We start from the raw sequence: 18,026 nt of genomic DNA, 5'->3' as shown, positions 1-18,026 counted from the left end.
GTCATCAGCAACGACGATGACGCCACCTCCGACGATACAGAACACCGTTTTTGAACTCAGACTACTCTAAACCCTACACAAACAAATAGATTCTTCTTTTTGGTCATCAAGTAGGAATAGATGACAATGAAAAAAAAGTAGGAATAAATAGTCTTTCCTTGTGCTCGTAGTCAATCATCGTTCTCTCTCGTTTTTTAATCTGGCAAATCAGCAGTTATGTGGGAACACAGATGTTCCAGTGAACAAGCTGAGCAATAATAATAGACATATGGGATTCTCACCCACAAAAAGAAAAAGAAAAAAAGGACGTATGGTATTCTGTGTTGCTCGCTTCATCTCCTTCGTCTATATATCATACCCTTGTATTTGAAAAATCCCCAAGGATCTCAATCATCTTTCTCCAAGTATTCATTTGCTTGGCATAGGAGATGTCCAACAGCAAGAGGGCGAGGATGGACTCGACGTCCGCCAATGGCAGCAAGCTAGTCAAGCAAGAAGCCAACCCCCGGTCTGGGTAAACCAAGGTCTGCGTTTGTGTTGAAAAGACATTGCTTCACTGCCACATGTGTTCCCTCCCGCTCAAACCTTCGATGTATCAGGTACCATTGTCATCTCCGACTTCCTTTTGCTTTTACATATTTGCCCTATCTGACATCTCTAGCATGTGATCTCTGTGCATGATGTAGTGCAAGGCAAATCACAACGTGTGCGACCAATGCGCCACAGAATGCTTGAACAAGTGCGGGACAAATGTAGAGTACAAGCGCAACGACGAGATAAGCCCCTTCATCTCGGGGGGGGGGGGGGGGGGGGGGGGGGCAAGATTAACTGCATCTACCATCGGCACGGCTGCCATACGATGGTTAGCTACTGCATGTGGGACGACTACAAGCGGATGTTCCCATATGCTCCGTGCAAATGCCCCGAGGAGGGGTGCAAGATCTTGTTATCATTGTCTACGGCAAGGACAGTCAATTATCTCTCTGGATGCAGTCCATGGAGCGACATCGTCTGCTTGTTGCTAGTGAGGGCAGTGAGTGCCTATGTCTCATCATGACAACCGATGTCAAAGAAGGCAGCCGAGGCGTCAAGTTGGTTTGGATCAGGACAAACATGGAGGCGGGCTGGTGGTACAAGTCTGCATTCTGCGCGTTTTCTCTCATAGACCAAAAGACTAGCGTTGGTTTGTTACTTTTATATTTATTTTCTTCATTTCCTTATGATATCCGGCTGGAAGGGGTGTAACGCATGTAAATGATGCCGAGTGTTCAAGAGTGAATTCGACCGCCTAGCTACAGTGACGTGACCTGCACACCGTACATGCAGGTAAGACTAGATGCTCGTGCTCCAATGGGCCCCCCAACCTCTACCTACGAGACATAGAATACTGGTTGACGTGCAATAAACATGTTTTCAAGCAAATTCCCATGCCCCTTCATCTTCACCCCATCTGGAGTATTTAGTCATTTGGTCTTCAGGCGTGAGCTTTCTACTGAACATCTCCTCTAGGGTGCCACCTCAGTCTGCCTATGAATGCATGATGTTGCCAAATTTATTGGCACTCTTCAGATCTTAGTTTCGGAGTCAATTAAGGGAAGCAGTAATTCTTGGTGTGGTGACTTCACTTCTTTTAAGTTGGTCTTTGTCATAGCTTAGTTTCTCCAATCCTTTGAACTAGTGGTGAAGGACTGACATAGGTAAATGTGCAACTGATGAAGAATCATTGATCAAAGTGCATATGGCTTGTTAAAAGATAAAGCGCCACTTTACCAATTTCACACTTTCTATCATTGTGTACCAAAGATAAGAACACTAGCAAGCCAGTGCCTTTGAGCTCAGGAGTGGAAGAGCATTTTTGAGCAGCAACACCGCCACTGAACAGGGTAACTAGAGCATGTCACTGATTCCACATTCTAAAATCGCTAGTTGAATTCTTGATCCATCTGCCACATGGACAAATGTTTAGTTGGTAAGTTTCACCCGAAGTAGAAGAGAATAGATGACCCAACAACTGGCCCAATGTCCTAGCTGGACGAGCTGAATTGTAAGTTTCAGAGTGTCGCTGATCCTGGAAAGTCATCCGAAGAAGCAATTACATATAGTTATCGAGCATGGCTAAGCATTTCTACTTTATGCATGATTACTACATAATTACACTGCAATGTCAAGTGAAACAAGCGACAAGCAGATCATTTTAAAGTGTCATTTAACACTACCTACAAGACTAAATAGCATGCATGCTTATAAACCATAAAATGATATGCAACATTCAAAGCAAGTTATATATAAGAATGATCAAAGAGAGAGGCATGCCTACGTTGATGAGTCCTTCATCTCCATCTTCCAGGTGGTGCTCCTTCCCGGCATGTCACCTCCTACTCATTGTAATAACAAATAAACTAGCAAACATAATTCCAAATAACATCCAAATACAAATTGAGTGTCATGAGGTAGCACGATGAAGAGGTAAGTAGAGAGGTTTTTCAGCGAATGGTAGGGTCTAGGTTCATCGCGGCCAAGCAACACTTCACCAACAAGTCCAACCATTCTACTACGAGTTATGCTACCAACTAGTACTATTATACCCATTATATACTATTGACACTACTATTGCCCATTATATACCTAGCTAGGCTAGAAATATATCAAGATTGAACATAACACTAATGATAGCATGGCAATACATTAAATAATATAAGATCATGCACTTCAAGCAACAACTGCTGAACTTCGTCGCTGTCCAAGTTGTCGGCATGCCTCCTGGCAACCAAGTGAATCCTGTGACGCGGATGGAATGGAGCGGACCGGTCCTCAGGCGACGGTGGTGTCAGTCCCGAGCGGAAGCGGCTGGCTGGCTACGCGAACGTCCTGGAATAGATGTGAGGTGAGCAATGGCGTGAGGGTGCCGGATGTGCTCCAAAACGTGTCGGAGAGCTTACCTCCGGCGACGGCGGGCAGAAGACGGGGCGATTTAGGCTCTGGGGTGAGAAGGTTGCGAAGCGAAGGAAATAAATTGGGGAAATGAGACATATGATGAGGAGATCCGGGCGTACGCGTGATGCGGGTGACGTTTGGAGTGGTGGCCGGGCGGGCGACGAATGCGTTATTCGGCGCATCATTTCTGGAGGTGGATTTAAACGGATGAGTGGCAGAGTCGGTTCGTGGACCGATGGGGTGGCGGGCATCACGCATGCGTGCATGCTGCCGTTTCGACCTGCTGCTTCCTCTTGTGCAGGCGCACACGCTGAAGGAGGAAGACAACGAAGCGTTGCACTCGGCATTTCCTATTTGGCGCCTGTTGGCATAAGCCATACCATGTACGGTGTCGACCGGCGTCGGGTGCGCGAGGTAGTGGCGGAGCCAGGATTCGAGTATAGGAAGGACCGAGTACGTATATTGATCGAATCTCGTTGATAATTACTAGTTGCTTCTATTAAAATTGTTGATGGGGGGAGGGGGGGCAGGCCCCTACTCATCCCCCGGGGCTCCGCCCCGCGAGGTGCGTGTCTGTGTACGCGTGGGAGAGGCAGCCCGAGTCGCGTGTGCTGTGACAGTTTCGTGCATGCATGTAGCTGGATTAGTGGTCGCAGGTGATGACCGAGCCACACGGGTCATATGTGCATCTAGTCTAGGTAGTTAGCATATGGATGCATGCATGGGCTGTTAGCGTGTTAGCCGGCCAGTGGTGGTTGGATTACTACGTGTGTGCGTGAGTTAGTTGCCGGGCTGGTGATGCGTGTGTGTGTGTCGTGGAGTTAGTGGCCGGTGTGATGGCCGGGTCGTGTGTGTGCGCCCGGGTATAAAAAGCCCTCCAATGTACTACTGATCAAGGTGCGCCGGTATGAGCCGAGCCTAAGAGCCAGAGAAGAGGTAGTCTCGTCGGGACCGTGGTATGCGCCCGGTCGGCTGTGAGAGAGCTCCTCTGGGTAGGATGCGGTGTGTTGCTGCGCTCGGGTATATGCCTAGTAAAGTGAGGCCGTTCGTGTGACCGAGGCGTTTGTGTGCCGAAAAAATTGTGTGCTCCATCTTTCATCTTTGTTTGTGCGAGTGAGAGAAAGAGAGATGGTATCGGGTTTGTCCCAACAGCACCGCAGGCGCCAGTTAACGTGCATTTTGTTAGCTGGCGCCTGTGGCGTCCATAAATGGGCAGGCCCATTTAGGCTTCGGTTGACCTTTTTTTTTTGAATTTTTTGTGAATTTTTTTGAGATTGATGAACTTTTTTGAATATTGATGAACTTTTTCTAAATTTAATGGACATTTTGTCTTGAAAATGGATGAACTTTTTTTTGATTTATGAACTTTTTTTTCAGTTCCATGAACTTTTTCTAAAAATACATGAACCTTTTTTCAATTTCTATAACATTTTTTCAAATTTAATGAACTTTTGCAAAATTGGATGAACTTTTTTTCAATTTGAATGAACTTTTTTTCAAATAGATGAACTTTTTCAAAATTTATGAACCTTTTTTAAAGATATGAACATATTTTTACAAATGAATGAACTTTTTTTCTTTAAAACTGAAAACCTTTTTTCATTTAATATTTTTATTTTTGCAAAAAAAAACAAAAAAAATAGGGCATCACGCTAGTAGGCCGGCCCATGCTAGTAGCACTGCAGGCGCCGGATCGTTAACAGGTGCCTGCAGCGCTGTACAGGAGCTCCCGTTGCACTCAGCTAGGCGTCCGGCCTGTTGCGCTGGCACGTGATTGGGATGGGCCTACGGCCCCTTAGCTTTGGTGGTTGAACTTTGAAACGAAAAGAAAAGAATAAAAAAGGAAGGAAGAAAGAGAGAGTGTGGGGAGCGCCTATTCGGCGCCTGTAGCGCCTGCTGGGCCGGCCCACAAAAGCGCACGCAGAAAAAATGGTATTATTACCCGAAAAGACATCCAAAAATGTGGCTCCCTGAGAATCAAACTCATGCCCACACGCTCGTCTTCGAGGTTGGCCAACCAGTACACCTACTGGCTGCTAGTGATTCATTTCATCGTGTGTTGATTTAAGAACCAACGTAGCAGCGCTACTTATTGCACTGCCCCTTGCTTAGATTTTGACTTATTTGAAAACATCAATAAAAAAATGTGAATGTATGGAAAAATGTGAATTTTTTTGGAAAGTTGACGAACATGCATAAAAAAGTTGGCCAATGTAAAAAAGGTTCATATATTTCAAAAAGTTCACGAATTCAAAAATAAAAGTTCATGAAATGGGAAAAAAGTGCACAAATTTTGAAATAACACTTCACAACAATGAAAAACGACCATATGTTTGAAAAAAGTTCACGGATTTGAAAAAGTCATCAAATTTGAAAAAAAAACACTAAATTTGGGAAAAGTTCATCGAATTTCAAAAAGTTCATCAACTTTTCAAAAAAGTTCATCGGATATGAAAAATAGTTCATCAAATTTCGAAAAAGCTCATGAACTTTTAAAAAAAGTTCATTGAATTTGAAAAATAGTTCAACAAATTTGAAAATAAGTTCATCGAATTTTTTAGAAAATTATCGGATTTGAAAAAGTTCATCGAATTTGAAAAAAAGTTTGTCAATTTAGAAAAAGGTTCACAAATTTTTAAAAAAAACGTGCATTAAAGAAAACAAAAAGAATTAATAGAAAAGGATAAGAAAAATAGTAAAAGAAAAAAGAAAAAAATGAAAGGAACTAAAGAAGAAGTGAAAAAGGGTACAACAGTTCAACAACTATAGCGTAGCCTTGTGGTTTGAACGAAGAGTTTGCCTCTGATAGGTTTTGGGTTTGAGTCCCCGTTGCGGCATAATTTTTTGCGATGGTAAAATACTAGATGAGTCGGCCCAGCGCGGGGCACTGCAGGCGCCCGTTTGCAGAATGCATATTAACGGGCGCCTGCAGCGCCAAATAGGAAACGCCGAGAATGTGTGTCTCAAAAAAGGGAAGAGAGAGACACGATTCGGTGTGCACAGATGATCAAAATTGCTCTCCATGGGACATTTGGTAGACGATTCCCGTCCGATATTAGAGATACCGAAAGATGGCCGGCAGGGGTGTGGAGGCGGGGGCCAAAGAATTACGGGAAGATGATCTTTATGTAAACCTGCGGGGATAAAAGACCACTACAAATGGCGGTTAATTTAAAGATAGGGAAGCTGTTAGAGTTACTCTCACCGATTCCGCAGTCTAAAATGGACACCGGTTGTTGAAGGTGAAAATACAGATGCACCTTATTGCTAATTCTTTCTGTGCTTTTCCCGGGAGAAATCACATCAGTTGACGCCCCCATGTCTTGGTGACCAACCATTGAAACTAACATGAATTGAGTTTGAAGGCCAGCAGGTGGAGAAGAGAAGGCACTCATGTCACTGGATTTTCTCTGCAGGCTATGGCAAGGCATGTCGAGTGCTGCTATGCACACGATGATGTTCAGACGATGTGTGAACGACAGCCTATATCAGTCCGTCTACGCATATTAGTAAAGTGAAGTCGACGGCTGGATCGGGCATCGTCCTGCTGTCGTGCAAGGCTGTGTCGTTCGCACATCAGTTCCGTGTCGTTACACCACCCATGCTCATCTTCGCTCCTACTCTTGCATGGTGAACTGCTTGCAGCAGCCAGAGATGATGGCGCGTTGCACTGTTGTTGATATCTCCAACAGGGCTCAGCTCTTTGCTTCGCGACTCATCCTGGTCGATACTAAATGGAAGAGGGCCCTTGCGTTTCTTAGGGGAGGTTTTTTCATGAGTAGCAAGGCCATTTGGTGATTGAGGTGAGAGCACAACATCAGCGGCATTTGCCAAAGAACTAGACTTTGTATTATTGATTTTGGACGCCTCTCTCCTATATTAAATAGAAATTAAAATAGGTCACCCCATAATATTTAAGATGAATTCTCTGTGCAAGACAAGTAAATATCGAGAAGAAATAACAAGTTCCCCATACTGACTACCAATAATTGATTTTTTCTTAAAGATCCTCCAGTGCCACAGATGACTACATTGCAAAGCCCTTCCACCGATCAAATAGATGAAGAACCGAACTTCCTAAAACAAACTCTTAAGCTCAGAAGGTTTGTATGTTGGAATTAAACTTCCTCAAAAATGTGTGCATTGGAGATTGTACCCATATAATAATGCATACCAAATACCCCAGCTCATGGCCTCAGAAGGCACTGATGACCCAGGAAATCCCCATACTTCGTAACAGATCAGACCTGACACAACTACTTTTCCCACAAAATTCCACTGCACTACTCAATCACCCGAAATTTCCACCTGAATGACGCACCCTGCACTGCTCCATACCATAAGATGAATCGCAAAAATCCAATACAATGATTCCCAAACAATTCAAGCATGAACGAATCCCCAAATTAAACCTGTGGAAGTAAGATTACAACGCAAGAAGGCCGACGAAGGCACGACCTTTGCGGTGTATTGGGGGGAGGGCTGAGCTGGGGGGCAGAGCTTCCTGGAGCACGTCCATGGTATCGAAGGGACCTCTGAGCAAGCTCTACACCTCCCCCTCGCTCTCCACAAAAGATCATAGTTGAACACATTGAATCCCTAGCTGCACTGCACAAAAGCCTTTTAGCCCATGTATTCAGTGCAAGTTGTGCAAGCCCAAGTAAAACAAACAAATTTGGTAGCCCACAGTTGGCTAGCCGCATGAACTTCGGGTCGAGTTGCTTCACAACCGCAATGGACAAAAGAAAATAAATGTAAATACTATTGCCTCTTTCATCGCCCTCACGCTGGCAGCCGGCAGCGGCAAGCCGGCAATTGTTGTTCAAAATATTGGTATCGTCTCCCTCATCACCCTCAGGCTGCCACCTACAACGGCATACTGGCCATTGTTATTCAAAATATTGGTACCTGCGATAGAACACGCTCTCACGCTTGTACAAGTCTTATCCAACCTTAATTATTTGATTACTTTTAGCCGAACCTTGATCTAGGTCATGGAACAACATTTTACAAAACAATGGTCATTACATCAAGATAACAAAGCAAGTACTTCAAGGGCACCCTTATGCGCAAGAAAACAAATGATATCCTACTGCTAGTCCCACATAGCCTTTTATTCAAATATAAATTGATTTAGAATAATTTTTATATTTCTACTAATCGAAAGGGCATTTCAGAATACACACAAAGTCTTGATAAAGCAATATTGAGATTAGGAGAAGAGTTATGTGATGATTATAACACGAGGAGCTTACTGAAGCTAGCTAAGTTTTATCCAGATGATTTTGATTCAGATAAATGACATGATGTTGGTTCTGAAGGAATTACCAATCTTGCTAAATTAATGGTGCAAGACCATTAAACATACTACTTTTACTTTGTTCTATCAACCTGTAAAGCTAGTACTAGTATTGCCGATTTCCATGGAATTAATGGACAGATGCTTTTGATATATGATCGTTGTCAATAAAATATGTAACAAAATGGGTGATCAATCCATGACTGGCTTTCTAATTTGCTAACAGATGATAGTTGTGTTTTTATCGTTAGTAAGTAGTAATGATGATGTGATATTTTTAAGAACATGAAAGATCGAGCAAAGAAACTTGGAGATGATAGTGACTCTACATGTTCCGATTAATTGTACTTATTTACAACTTAAGAAATTGACATGACATTTTTTGCTTTTTACCATGAAGACCTAATCTAACTGCCCATGACACTAGAAAGTTGTGCTTCTGACTACTTTGTTTGAAACATGTGGGAAAAGGGGATTACGTTTTCATTCAACTGATATTTATTCATCATGTAGTTTTATGTAACTATTATATGCGGTGTGATATTTTGGTTCCTTATGTTGTCTACTATGAGGTTGTATAAATAATAAGAGGTATAGCTATGTAAACATCGTCAGTTGGGGGGGCATTGGCCCCTAGCCTTGGATAAGTTGTGAAGGATTTTAGGAGAGCTCGGCTTGGATTTATTAGCAAGCTCCGCCACTACAGACAATAGTTAGTTTGTACCCAAATCCTTAGTGAACCCATTGGCAAAACTTCCGGGTTCTGCCCTTGGACACGGGGAGTAGCATACTATAGGTCGGTTGCGAGACGCCGGCTGGAGTTGTTGTAAGCCATCTACTCCAGCAGAACTTTTTTCCCTTCGAGAAATTGTATTTTCTATCTAATCCATAATATAATTATCAAATTTTCATTTGTTTGTTAGACCCGACTTTTCCTCCCTGGATCATCAACGTCGGTGCTCACGTGTCCAGATCAGAGGTGCGAGACCATGGCCAGTGCGCATTTTGCAGGATGTCATGCCTCGACCAACAGTTGTGTCTATGACCTCGGGTACGGTAATGGAGACAGTAATTTGGTGCACTTGGACGATCCATCTACCCCTGAAAGATAGTTCTTGGGGTATGCTCCTGCATCCTCTACTCATCTAGTATCATCATGTGTCCTATCCATCACTTTACCGATCCTTTTTACAAAAGATGCACCACTTCACGGACGGGCAGCGGTCACAAGCCTCATTTGACGGGATTTTCGGCTTCGCACCATTTGGAATATCCTTTATTTCACAATTATATTCTTCTGGAGTATCAGGCAAAGTCTTCGCGCTATGCATGCACAGTCCAACGGGTGGTGGTGTTTTTGCCTTTGGTGAAGCCGTGGAGCCAGGGTTGATGTACACATCAGTTTTTCCGTCACCGTAAGTTTTTTGGCTTCAAATAAACATTTTATCATTTAGTTTCTACTTTTACCATCATTTATCAAGTGCACCAAATTATCTCGTGGCCAGTGCTACATTATTGAGATCCTGGATTCATTTCACTTTGGTAGTGGTACAAATGGTTTACCACACAATTGGTTTTTTCAGTGAACCTCCCTCATGACCAAATAGTCATAACGGGACGAATTTGTAAACCCTGAAGGGACCTAGAACAAACATACATGCTTCAGTGGACCTTGAAGTGAACCACATGACCAAATAGAGCTATGTAACTATGGGGGGGATTGCCCCCCTAAACTTGGATACGTCGTGAAGGATTTTGGGAGAGCTTAGCCTGGATTTATTAGCAAGCTCTGCCATTGCAGACAATAGGTAGTTCATACCCCAAATCCTTAATTAGTGAACCATTTGGCAAAACTTCCCGGCTCCGCCCCTATTGATCTGTACCTAAAACAAGCATGAATGTACCCGGTCAGCTAATGTGTTGGGTGTGGTTAATGGTAAAGTGCACTAGCTATCTTGGCACAAGCTAACCAGGGTGCACATATGCTCTCGTGTCACACGGACCAAACATGTATGTTTAAGAGTAACATGCAAGAACTGTGTTTGAGAGTCAAGTATCGATTGGATAGTCAAAGGAGGTGGTTGAATCTGTGCTAGGGTAAAAACTAAACCGTGTAGACAGGTGAGTGTGTTTGTGTCATGATGCGCCCGTAAATCTCCATGTTGTATTACTCGATTTTTGAAAAGGAAATGTTAATAGGTTCATCGAAATGTTAGACTGGCGTGGAAATTGAAGCAACCCCCCCCCCCCCCCCCCCCCCCCCCCGACGAAATTAAATGGAACGAGTTGTTGCCAACGAACGGTGAGAGCAACTGACCAATTTTATTGCTTCTCTAGTACATCGATCGCCGGATCCTTGATCACCACCACAAACCACTAGGCCTCTGCTCTTTGATTTTTGTGATGGAGATCGTAGCATTGATGGTTATATTCATGGTATGAGAAGTACTACTAATTAGCAACCATTCTCTTGATCTTGAAGATCATGCTTTTTTTTGGAAATCCTGAAGATCATGCATCACTAACAACTCCCAACATGCAAGCTTAGGCTGGTCATAGTGGGGAGTAACTTAGACTAGTAACATGCATATGTTACTAGTCTATGTTACTACCTCTACAGTGCATAGTATCATAGATTAGTATCATATGTGGTCTTATTTATTGTCATGCATGACACATAGTACCATCATATTTATTATGTTACGGTATCTACCTATGTTACTATAACCATCTCTCTCTTCTTTAATTGTCTGCCACATAAGCATATTTGCGAGTCCCAAATGCATGATACTACTTATGTTACCCCCACTATGGCCAGCCTTATACTGGTACCCCATATGATGAGCCCAGTCTTCTCCGTACAACTAATTATGTCACACCTTTGGTGAAGTAATGCGCCCTCAGTCAATGATACAGACTGTTTTATTTCGAATTTGATGGACTAAGTGCATGCATGAATGCTGGTGTTACACTTGTTGCGCTGTTTTATGATCAATGCATATATACATGATCATGAATTGTTGATTTTGATTGTGTATTGTTAGTTTTTTTAGAAAAGGTCATTTCAATAAATCACCACCGAGCGAAAGTACCATTCTACACCCAGGAGCAAATGCTCCTGGTGTGAATAGTAAAATCAAAAAATAGAAAAAAAATCAAAAAATTCTGAATTTTTTTGTGAGATACTTTCACGAGTGTTTCTTGTGCATGAAAATTTTCATCACGAAATCACATTCGTGGAAGTCGTGCCGAAAAAAACAAAATCAGAGCTCCAAAATGCTTTTGTAAGTAACATTTTCAGAGCATCGTTTTTTTTTTACCACACCTTCCACCAATGTGATTTCGCGATGAAATTTTACGTGCACAACAAACATTTGTATAAGTATGCCACAAAAAAAATTCAGATTTTTTTGACATTTTTTTTAAATTTTTTTTAATTTTACTGTTCACACAAGGAGCATTTGCTCCTGGGTGTAGAAACTCCACGTCCACCACCGAGCCTCAAGCTGGCTTGGAAGCTTCACGAGCTTGGCCGGAGGCTTAGGCTCGGCTTGTTGGATCTTCAAGTCGGGCTGAGCCCAAGACAAACCCAACCGAGCCTCGAGCCCTGGGCTTAATGTCAATCCCTATCCGAGGGGAAGTTCACTAAAAAAAGAAAAATCCGAGGGGAAGATGGAGATGAAAAAGTGAGCCAGTCACGCTTGTCATTTCACTTATCAATCCTTGATCTGTCCCTAAAACACGTGTGAATAATGTACCTTGTGTTTTTTTGCGAGTGGAATATTTTTGCGAGTGGAGTACCTTGTTAATGCTGATAAATAGAGAACTGAGCGTTAACTCAGTGGTATGGACACTGTTTTGCGTTCCAGGTCAGCCGGGTTCGCTCCCAATATTTCAACCGTGTTTCTCACTCTTCTATAAAAATATGCCAGGATGGTGTTTGCCCATCAGGTCTCGTTTTTCTTTCTAATGCGGATAAATGATGGCGAATTGGGTGTGGTATATGGTAGATTGCACGAACTAGCTTGGTCACATGGACCAAACATATCTGTTCTTTTACTTCCATCGGCTTGCAGGATTTTTGCGCACGATACATCCAAAAAAAAATTAAGTATATACATCCAAATCTTGTAGACACGCGATAGAGTCGAAGAGCAGAAAAGGGCCAAAGTATCCTTCTAATCTCGAGCTCAAATACTCCTGCGGTGAACAGTGGAATTGAAAAAAATAGAATAAACAAAAAATTCTGACTTTTTTATGGCAAACTTTAAGAAAAATTTTCAGTGCATGCAAATTTTCATCACGAAATCACATTATTGGAGGAAATCGTGGAAAAAAATGACAGCTCTAAAATACTCCATTTCTTAGTCAAAGTTGACAAAGTTTGACTTTGGTCAGATTTTATATGCAGGCGAAAAAGAAATGGAGGGAGTACGTTTGAAAGTAACATTTTCAGAGCATCAAATATATTTTTTACCACACCTTGCACTGATGATGATTTCGTGATGAATTTTTGCATGCACTCCAAACATTCCTTAAGGTTTGTCACCAAAAAAATTCAAATTCTTTTGAATTTTTTCTAATTTATTTGCAAATTTACTGTTTATCTGGGAGCATTTGAGCTCAAGATTAGAAACTCCATGTCCAGCTTTGATTTTTAAGGCCTTATACAATGGAAGATGCTTAGGGAGGTGCTTAGACAAATAAACCGAGTTTTTCTGAAGTACCGGTGTCTATTTCTACAGAAAAGACGCTTAGTTAAACGTCTATCCTTTACAAATAAGCACCAGTGATTAAAAAAAGGCTGGTTTATTTCTCTAAAGGCATCTACGATGGGGGCGCCTAGCCCATGCGCCAAGGATTAAATCCTTGCCGTTTTCTCTAAATCCCATCCGATGCCAGGTTTTTGGCTGGCATCGATGCCAGATGCCACGCCCAATCCCTTTTCTTCAGTACGAGCGATTTTAACCAAGACTAGAGATTATTTTTTACATAGGAAACTAATTCTGTTAGCGCTAAAACAAAGAGCCCTGCGTTGTAGGAACAGACTCTCACACGGACGCCAGTTCCATAATTAATATTTTTTTTATTTTTTAAGCGTCTACACAAGCACCCCTGCAATGGAGATGCCCTAAGCACCTTCCCTAAGGACCTTGCATTGTACAAGGCCTAAGAATGGAACATTTCTCACGGCACCAACGAAAAGACTTGCAGGCTTGTATATTTTCTTTCATCATGGGAGAAGCATCCTCAACTCCTCTCATCTACAAAAAGGAAAGAGCTCCATCCTAATGGGGACGGAGGCCCCTTGCACAGCAGGCAGATGCGCATCTCCCATGTGTGTGTATTACAACAATACAACATCGCCCTTTCCACTTTACAGGTTACCAGATCTCTCAGCGTATGTACACGCAACGATTCTCGCCTAGTTTCCTCCTATCCACATGCTGTAACGGAAGAACAAAAGAATTCTCTGACCCACCGGCCCTCTTTCATCCGCCGCATCTTCCCATGAGTCCGGCGACGTTCCGGGCGACTTCCCTTTTGGCCTCTAACGATACGGGCGAATCGCCGATGTACATGTCGAAGAAAGCCCCTGCACGTAGAAAATGACTTGCTTCAAAATTACAAGCAGCAAACATATACAGTATCACCAAGTTGCCTTAGCATAGGAAGAAGCACTTCTTCAGGTGCAACATATTACTTGTGAATGTTCAAAGTGGAGACACTGAGGGTGCAAATAATGGTAGATACCAAAATTTTGACTAGGGAAATATATACTTACTGCAAAGGTCTTTGCTCTCAACAGCACTGATCTGCCTGCCATCAACTGCAAACAAACATAAGATACACTCAATATTACATAGAGAACACCACGAAACAAATAAATCTGACTCAGCAGCCACGGCCTGAGGTACTTACTTTCTGTTATTAGCTGACCGTCGGACGTTTGGCAGAAGTCGATCTTTGTGCCCTGCAAATAGCATTAATTTAACGACTAAAGTCTGAAAGTTACCGACTACAAACTAGTGTGTTGAGCCTTACAGCAGGTATAGGGATATCTTTAGTGAAGTAAGAAGCAAAGGTCTTCAAGCAATGATAGTCAGTGTTGGGATTTATCTGTAAAATGCAAAATCTCACATAAGTCTATAGGACTAGTAAGAGAAGTGAAGTGGCATCTGAAACAGCAAGGACCTTTCGCAAACGCAGGCCAAGTGACTTCTCGAATACACTGCAACGAATAAAAGGAATGCCAGTTCAGTCTGGAGTACATGATAGATATGGGTAAGAGATTCATGCCAGCAAAATAAGATCATACTACTTACTCTCTCACTGCACCAATGCTAAGGCCTTTGTAGTTGACTACCAACCTAAGCCTGATATGAAGGTTTTCCCTGGAAAAATGACAACACATATGTTATTAGAACCAGAGGTTCATAGAATGCAGAAGAAGTATGAAGGTCCACTTTGGATTACAAGAATGAAAAACACAGGCTTTTAACAGAATGCAAGTCCAAAACAGAGAATTGAAAACACATGAAAATGGTAGGAACAAACATTCAGCTATACAACAAGAGAAAAGTGCATTGATCCTACGAGAATGAGTGGGAAAAAGAGGTCGGAAACTTGGAATGGACGTTGCAATTCCTATGAATTGGGGCACAGGAAACCAATAAATTGGAATCTGGAACCAACGCCTATGATCCAAAGTGCCTGTGCAGGAAAATTTTCTACAGATTGGAATCCTACCAAATGCTATGAAATCCGTAGAATAAAAAAGGGCCTAACTTTCTTATCATATTTCCATGATGAACACATAGTAGATAAACAACCACTAAATGTTCCCTATGAGGATTTAGTGATCTATGGACATGTGGGTGAAATGTGCACCATCTGCTGCCATGAAAGTGTACAAGCAGAAATCCTGACAACAAGATACCAACTGATAGCAACATGCAGTACAACCAGAAACCAACTACCACAATAACATATATCCAGCTTAAAGAAGAATCCTTAATTCCTTATGACCTTTGCTCGACAAGATAATTTTGTGACGCCATAATAGCGCATGCTAAGCTTATGCACTTCAGAGAATGTATGAGTGTGTCACTGGGTCAGTGACATATCAATGGAGAGCATACCTCAGAAGATCATTATAGAAATCTGGGTCATCCTTCAGATTGGTGGTTGGAACTGAAGCATACTTAGGACCCAGCTTCTCGCAAATAGTATTCGGTTGCATATCTATGAGGGCATGGTATCATCAGTAATCAATAGAGGAACGCCGGACAAACAAATTTTACTGGTAAATAGATACAAACAACCTAATCACTTTTCAAACAGTTTACTTACATAAACCAAAAGCGTACAGGTTCAAATTTTTGACCCTCATTATTTTCATGCCTTTGAAACCCACCCCAACGAGGACCTGCAATTTAGTTTTCAGTGAACTGTCACATGAAGTCATCAACAAACCAAGGGAGGACAAATGACTTAGAAAATTGAGAAGTGAAGCATTAGTTATCAATGAACTTTCAAATGAACCCATCCACGGAATAACTGAGTAAACCAAGTGTCTTGCTTAGTCGATTTAATACTTATCCTAGACTTATGTCCAATCTTAACTCTACATAGTTAAAGAAACAACTCTGCAGTATGACATAAGAAGATCCTAAAAATAAGGGGTGTATACCGTTGTAGCTGGACAGGAGTCATCTTCAAGGAATGCAGGGAACTTGATTCCAGTTTTTGGTTCAACTGCGTCTTCCTGAAAGATCGTAGTTGGCACAGCAACAGAAGAACAACTTAAGCGTTTTCCGTCCAAACAAGACTGATCTGCTGGCATGTTGATATAACCATCAACATTCCCAAACACCATCAACTCTGCAAGCATCTTCGGAGATCTTGAACATTCATACAAATATAAAATTAGAGAAGCATTTTCAAGAAATACAATAGAGAAGTCATGAACGCAAAGAAAAATATAAAAGGGAAAGTAGAGCACATGATGGGCAAATAATTGGTATTGAGGCCTACATGTTTTCAAATGGTGGTACGATAGCAGCAAAACCAGCCATAGTAAGAAGATTGCTGGCATGTTGCTGCTCAATGTCATTCCACATTCGTCCAACGGTTGCCTGTGCAAGTCTGGCTAACAACAGCTGTACAGCATGCCCTTCTTTTAGAGAAGCAAACTGCGATCCCACCAAATTTTGCACACCAGAAGTCACTCGCTTTATATGTGAAAACCCGTGGGGACTCTTGGGGTCATACGCTCTAGAAAACCAGAAGAAGAAAGCTCTGGCAAACTTCCTGAGGCAGATGAATGCTTCCTGAGCCTTCACATTTCCTGAAAAACAGATCTCCCTGCGATGTTGCAAAGAACTCCCCAACAATCTTCCGAGATGTGTTACCAAACTCAGCCCAAGATCGTGGGACATTGGAAACTCTGGCGGATACTGGTACATGTATCCCCCAGCATGACCAATATTGGCGAAAATTAATCGATTGTGCTTCATGCTAAAATGAATATATATGAAGCCTTTCAAGCGTGTGGATGTAGGACGAGGATTATATAGTGATCTGTCAATAAGAGCAAAAGTAAAATGAATCAGCTATGCAATAACAACACCAGCTGTTGGAAACAGACCTAAACAACGAGTAGAACTCTTCGTTGACTTGATGGTTTCTACCCTGTAGGCTGGTTCATAATAATCACAACGACATTGCAAAACATTATAAATCACACTTCTACATGTCGCTTTGGGGTACCTTTAAGTCAGCTTTATGCCAAATAAATAAGAAAGCTATCATCTAAAATCAGCACTCGCAGGTTGCAACATCAACATTTATTCATAAAACTATCAGACCAACACCAAATGCCCATATATATAAGATGATGAACAGGACAGTGCGGACGCAATCAGATTCCCACCTGGAGCGGGCAAGTAGCGCAGCAAAGGCACAAATCAACCCCCCCCCCCCCCACCCACCCCAAAAATATCCCCAAGCTAAGCATCAACCACCCCAACCGTGTGGGACGATTCAGACGTCATGCATACTGGAATTTGCTGAGCAGCAAACTCTGCCTAAAAAGGATTCACCACCCCTCCCCTCCATGCAAAATCAACAAAATCGTCACTGGCCAACTCACATTCACGAAAAAAAACTCTCATACACCAACGAAGGAAAGCTGAATAAAATCACCATACCTATCCAACGGATCAGGGAGAACTCCGGGGCGAGAGCGGCGACCGAGGCCGGCCTAGGATCCGCGCGCGATCCCTGCTGATCTGGGGGCGCGGGATCAAAGACCAACCGACCCGGAGCCCCCGCGCCTGCCACGAGACCCGGAGGGGATGGAGGGGCGGCGGATCCCCTGCTCGATCAGCCTCCCCAAATCCGACCCCCCGCGCCTCGCCTCGCCTCCGCCCTCGCACTCGCCTCCCGTGAGAGAGAGGGAGAGGGAGAGGGGCGTAGAACGCGTGCTCCGGCTCGGCGTCGTTTGCTCCGTTCTCTCTCTCCTCCCACCCCAGCCGAGGCCGAAAAAGGGTTCAATAAGTTTCGGATTCCCTCCTTTCCGCACTCACCGGGGAGCCCCTCTAAGAATTATATTAACATATTAGTCCTTGTCACGTGCACTGGATACGTGACTGGCCTTTGTTAAGGATAATAGGAGGTTGTAAAGGGGGGTTGGATGTAAAATGTCTCGTCCTTTTCCTGGAAGGTGCGGGTCGTGGCACGAGGAACCGAGGGATATTCGGCGGGGCGATCGGACGGCCACGAGGAAGGG

The 18,026-nt window shown here is 42.9% G+C and overlaps 1 protein-coding gene and 1 pseudogene across 2 annotated transcripts; both read right to left on the bottom strand.

Annotated features, from left to right (window-relative positions):
- Nucleotides 1–6,041: 6,041 nt before the first annotated feature.
- LOC123157687 (uncharacterized) lies at nucleotides 6,042–7,711 on the bottom strand (annotated as a pseudogene).
- A 5,714-nt stretch (nucleotides 7,712–13,425) lies between these two features.
- On the bottom strand, nucleotides 13,426–17,772 carry LOC123159003 (fatty-acid-binding protein 2). 2 transcript variants are annotated; one of them, XM_044576809.1, is made up of 11 exons: nucleotides 17,446–17,770; nucleotides 16,271–16,816; nucleotides 15,927–16,137; nucleotides 15,587–15,662; nucleotides 15,376–15,478; nucleotides 14,560–14,628; nucleotides 14,429–14,465; nucleotides 14,279–14,353; nucleotides 14,156–14,207; nucleotides 14,019–14,063; nucleotides 13,426–13,829 (listed from the first exon to the last, which is right to left on the bottom strand). In XM_044576809.1, the coding sequence occupies exons 2-11, from the start codon at nucleotides 16,750–16,752 to the stop codon at nucleotides 13,726–13,728; spliced, it is 1,254 nt and encodes a 417-aa protein (XP_044432744.1). In that variant the 5' UTR covers nucleotides 16,753–16,816; nucleotides 17,446–17,770; the 3' UTR covers nucleotides 13,426–13,725. The 2 variants fall into 2 exon arrangements, with proteins under 2 accessions (XP_044432744.1, XP_044432742.1); XM_044576807.1 differs by having other exon boundaries at nucleotides 14,019–14,207; nucleotides 17,446–17,772.
- Between the last annotated feature and the right edge of the window lie 254 nt (nucleotides 17,773–18,026).

This window comes from Triticum aestivum, chromosome 7B (assembly GCF_018294505.1).
Source record: "Triticum aestivum cultivar Chinese Spring chromosome 7B, IWGSC CS RefSeq v2.1, whole genome shotgun sequence".
In the NCBI taxonomy this organism is placed as follows: domain Eukaryota; kingdom Viridiplantae; phylum Streptophyta; class Magnoliopsida; order Poales; family Poaceae; genus Triticum; species Triticum aestivum.
This window is presented reverse-complemented; position numbering and strand designations above follow the sequence as displayed.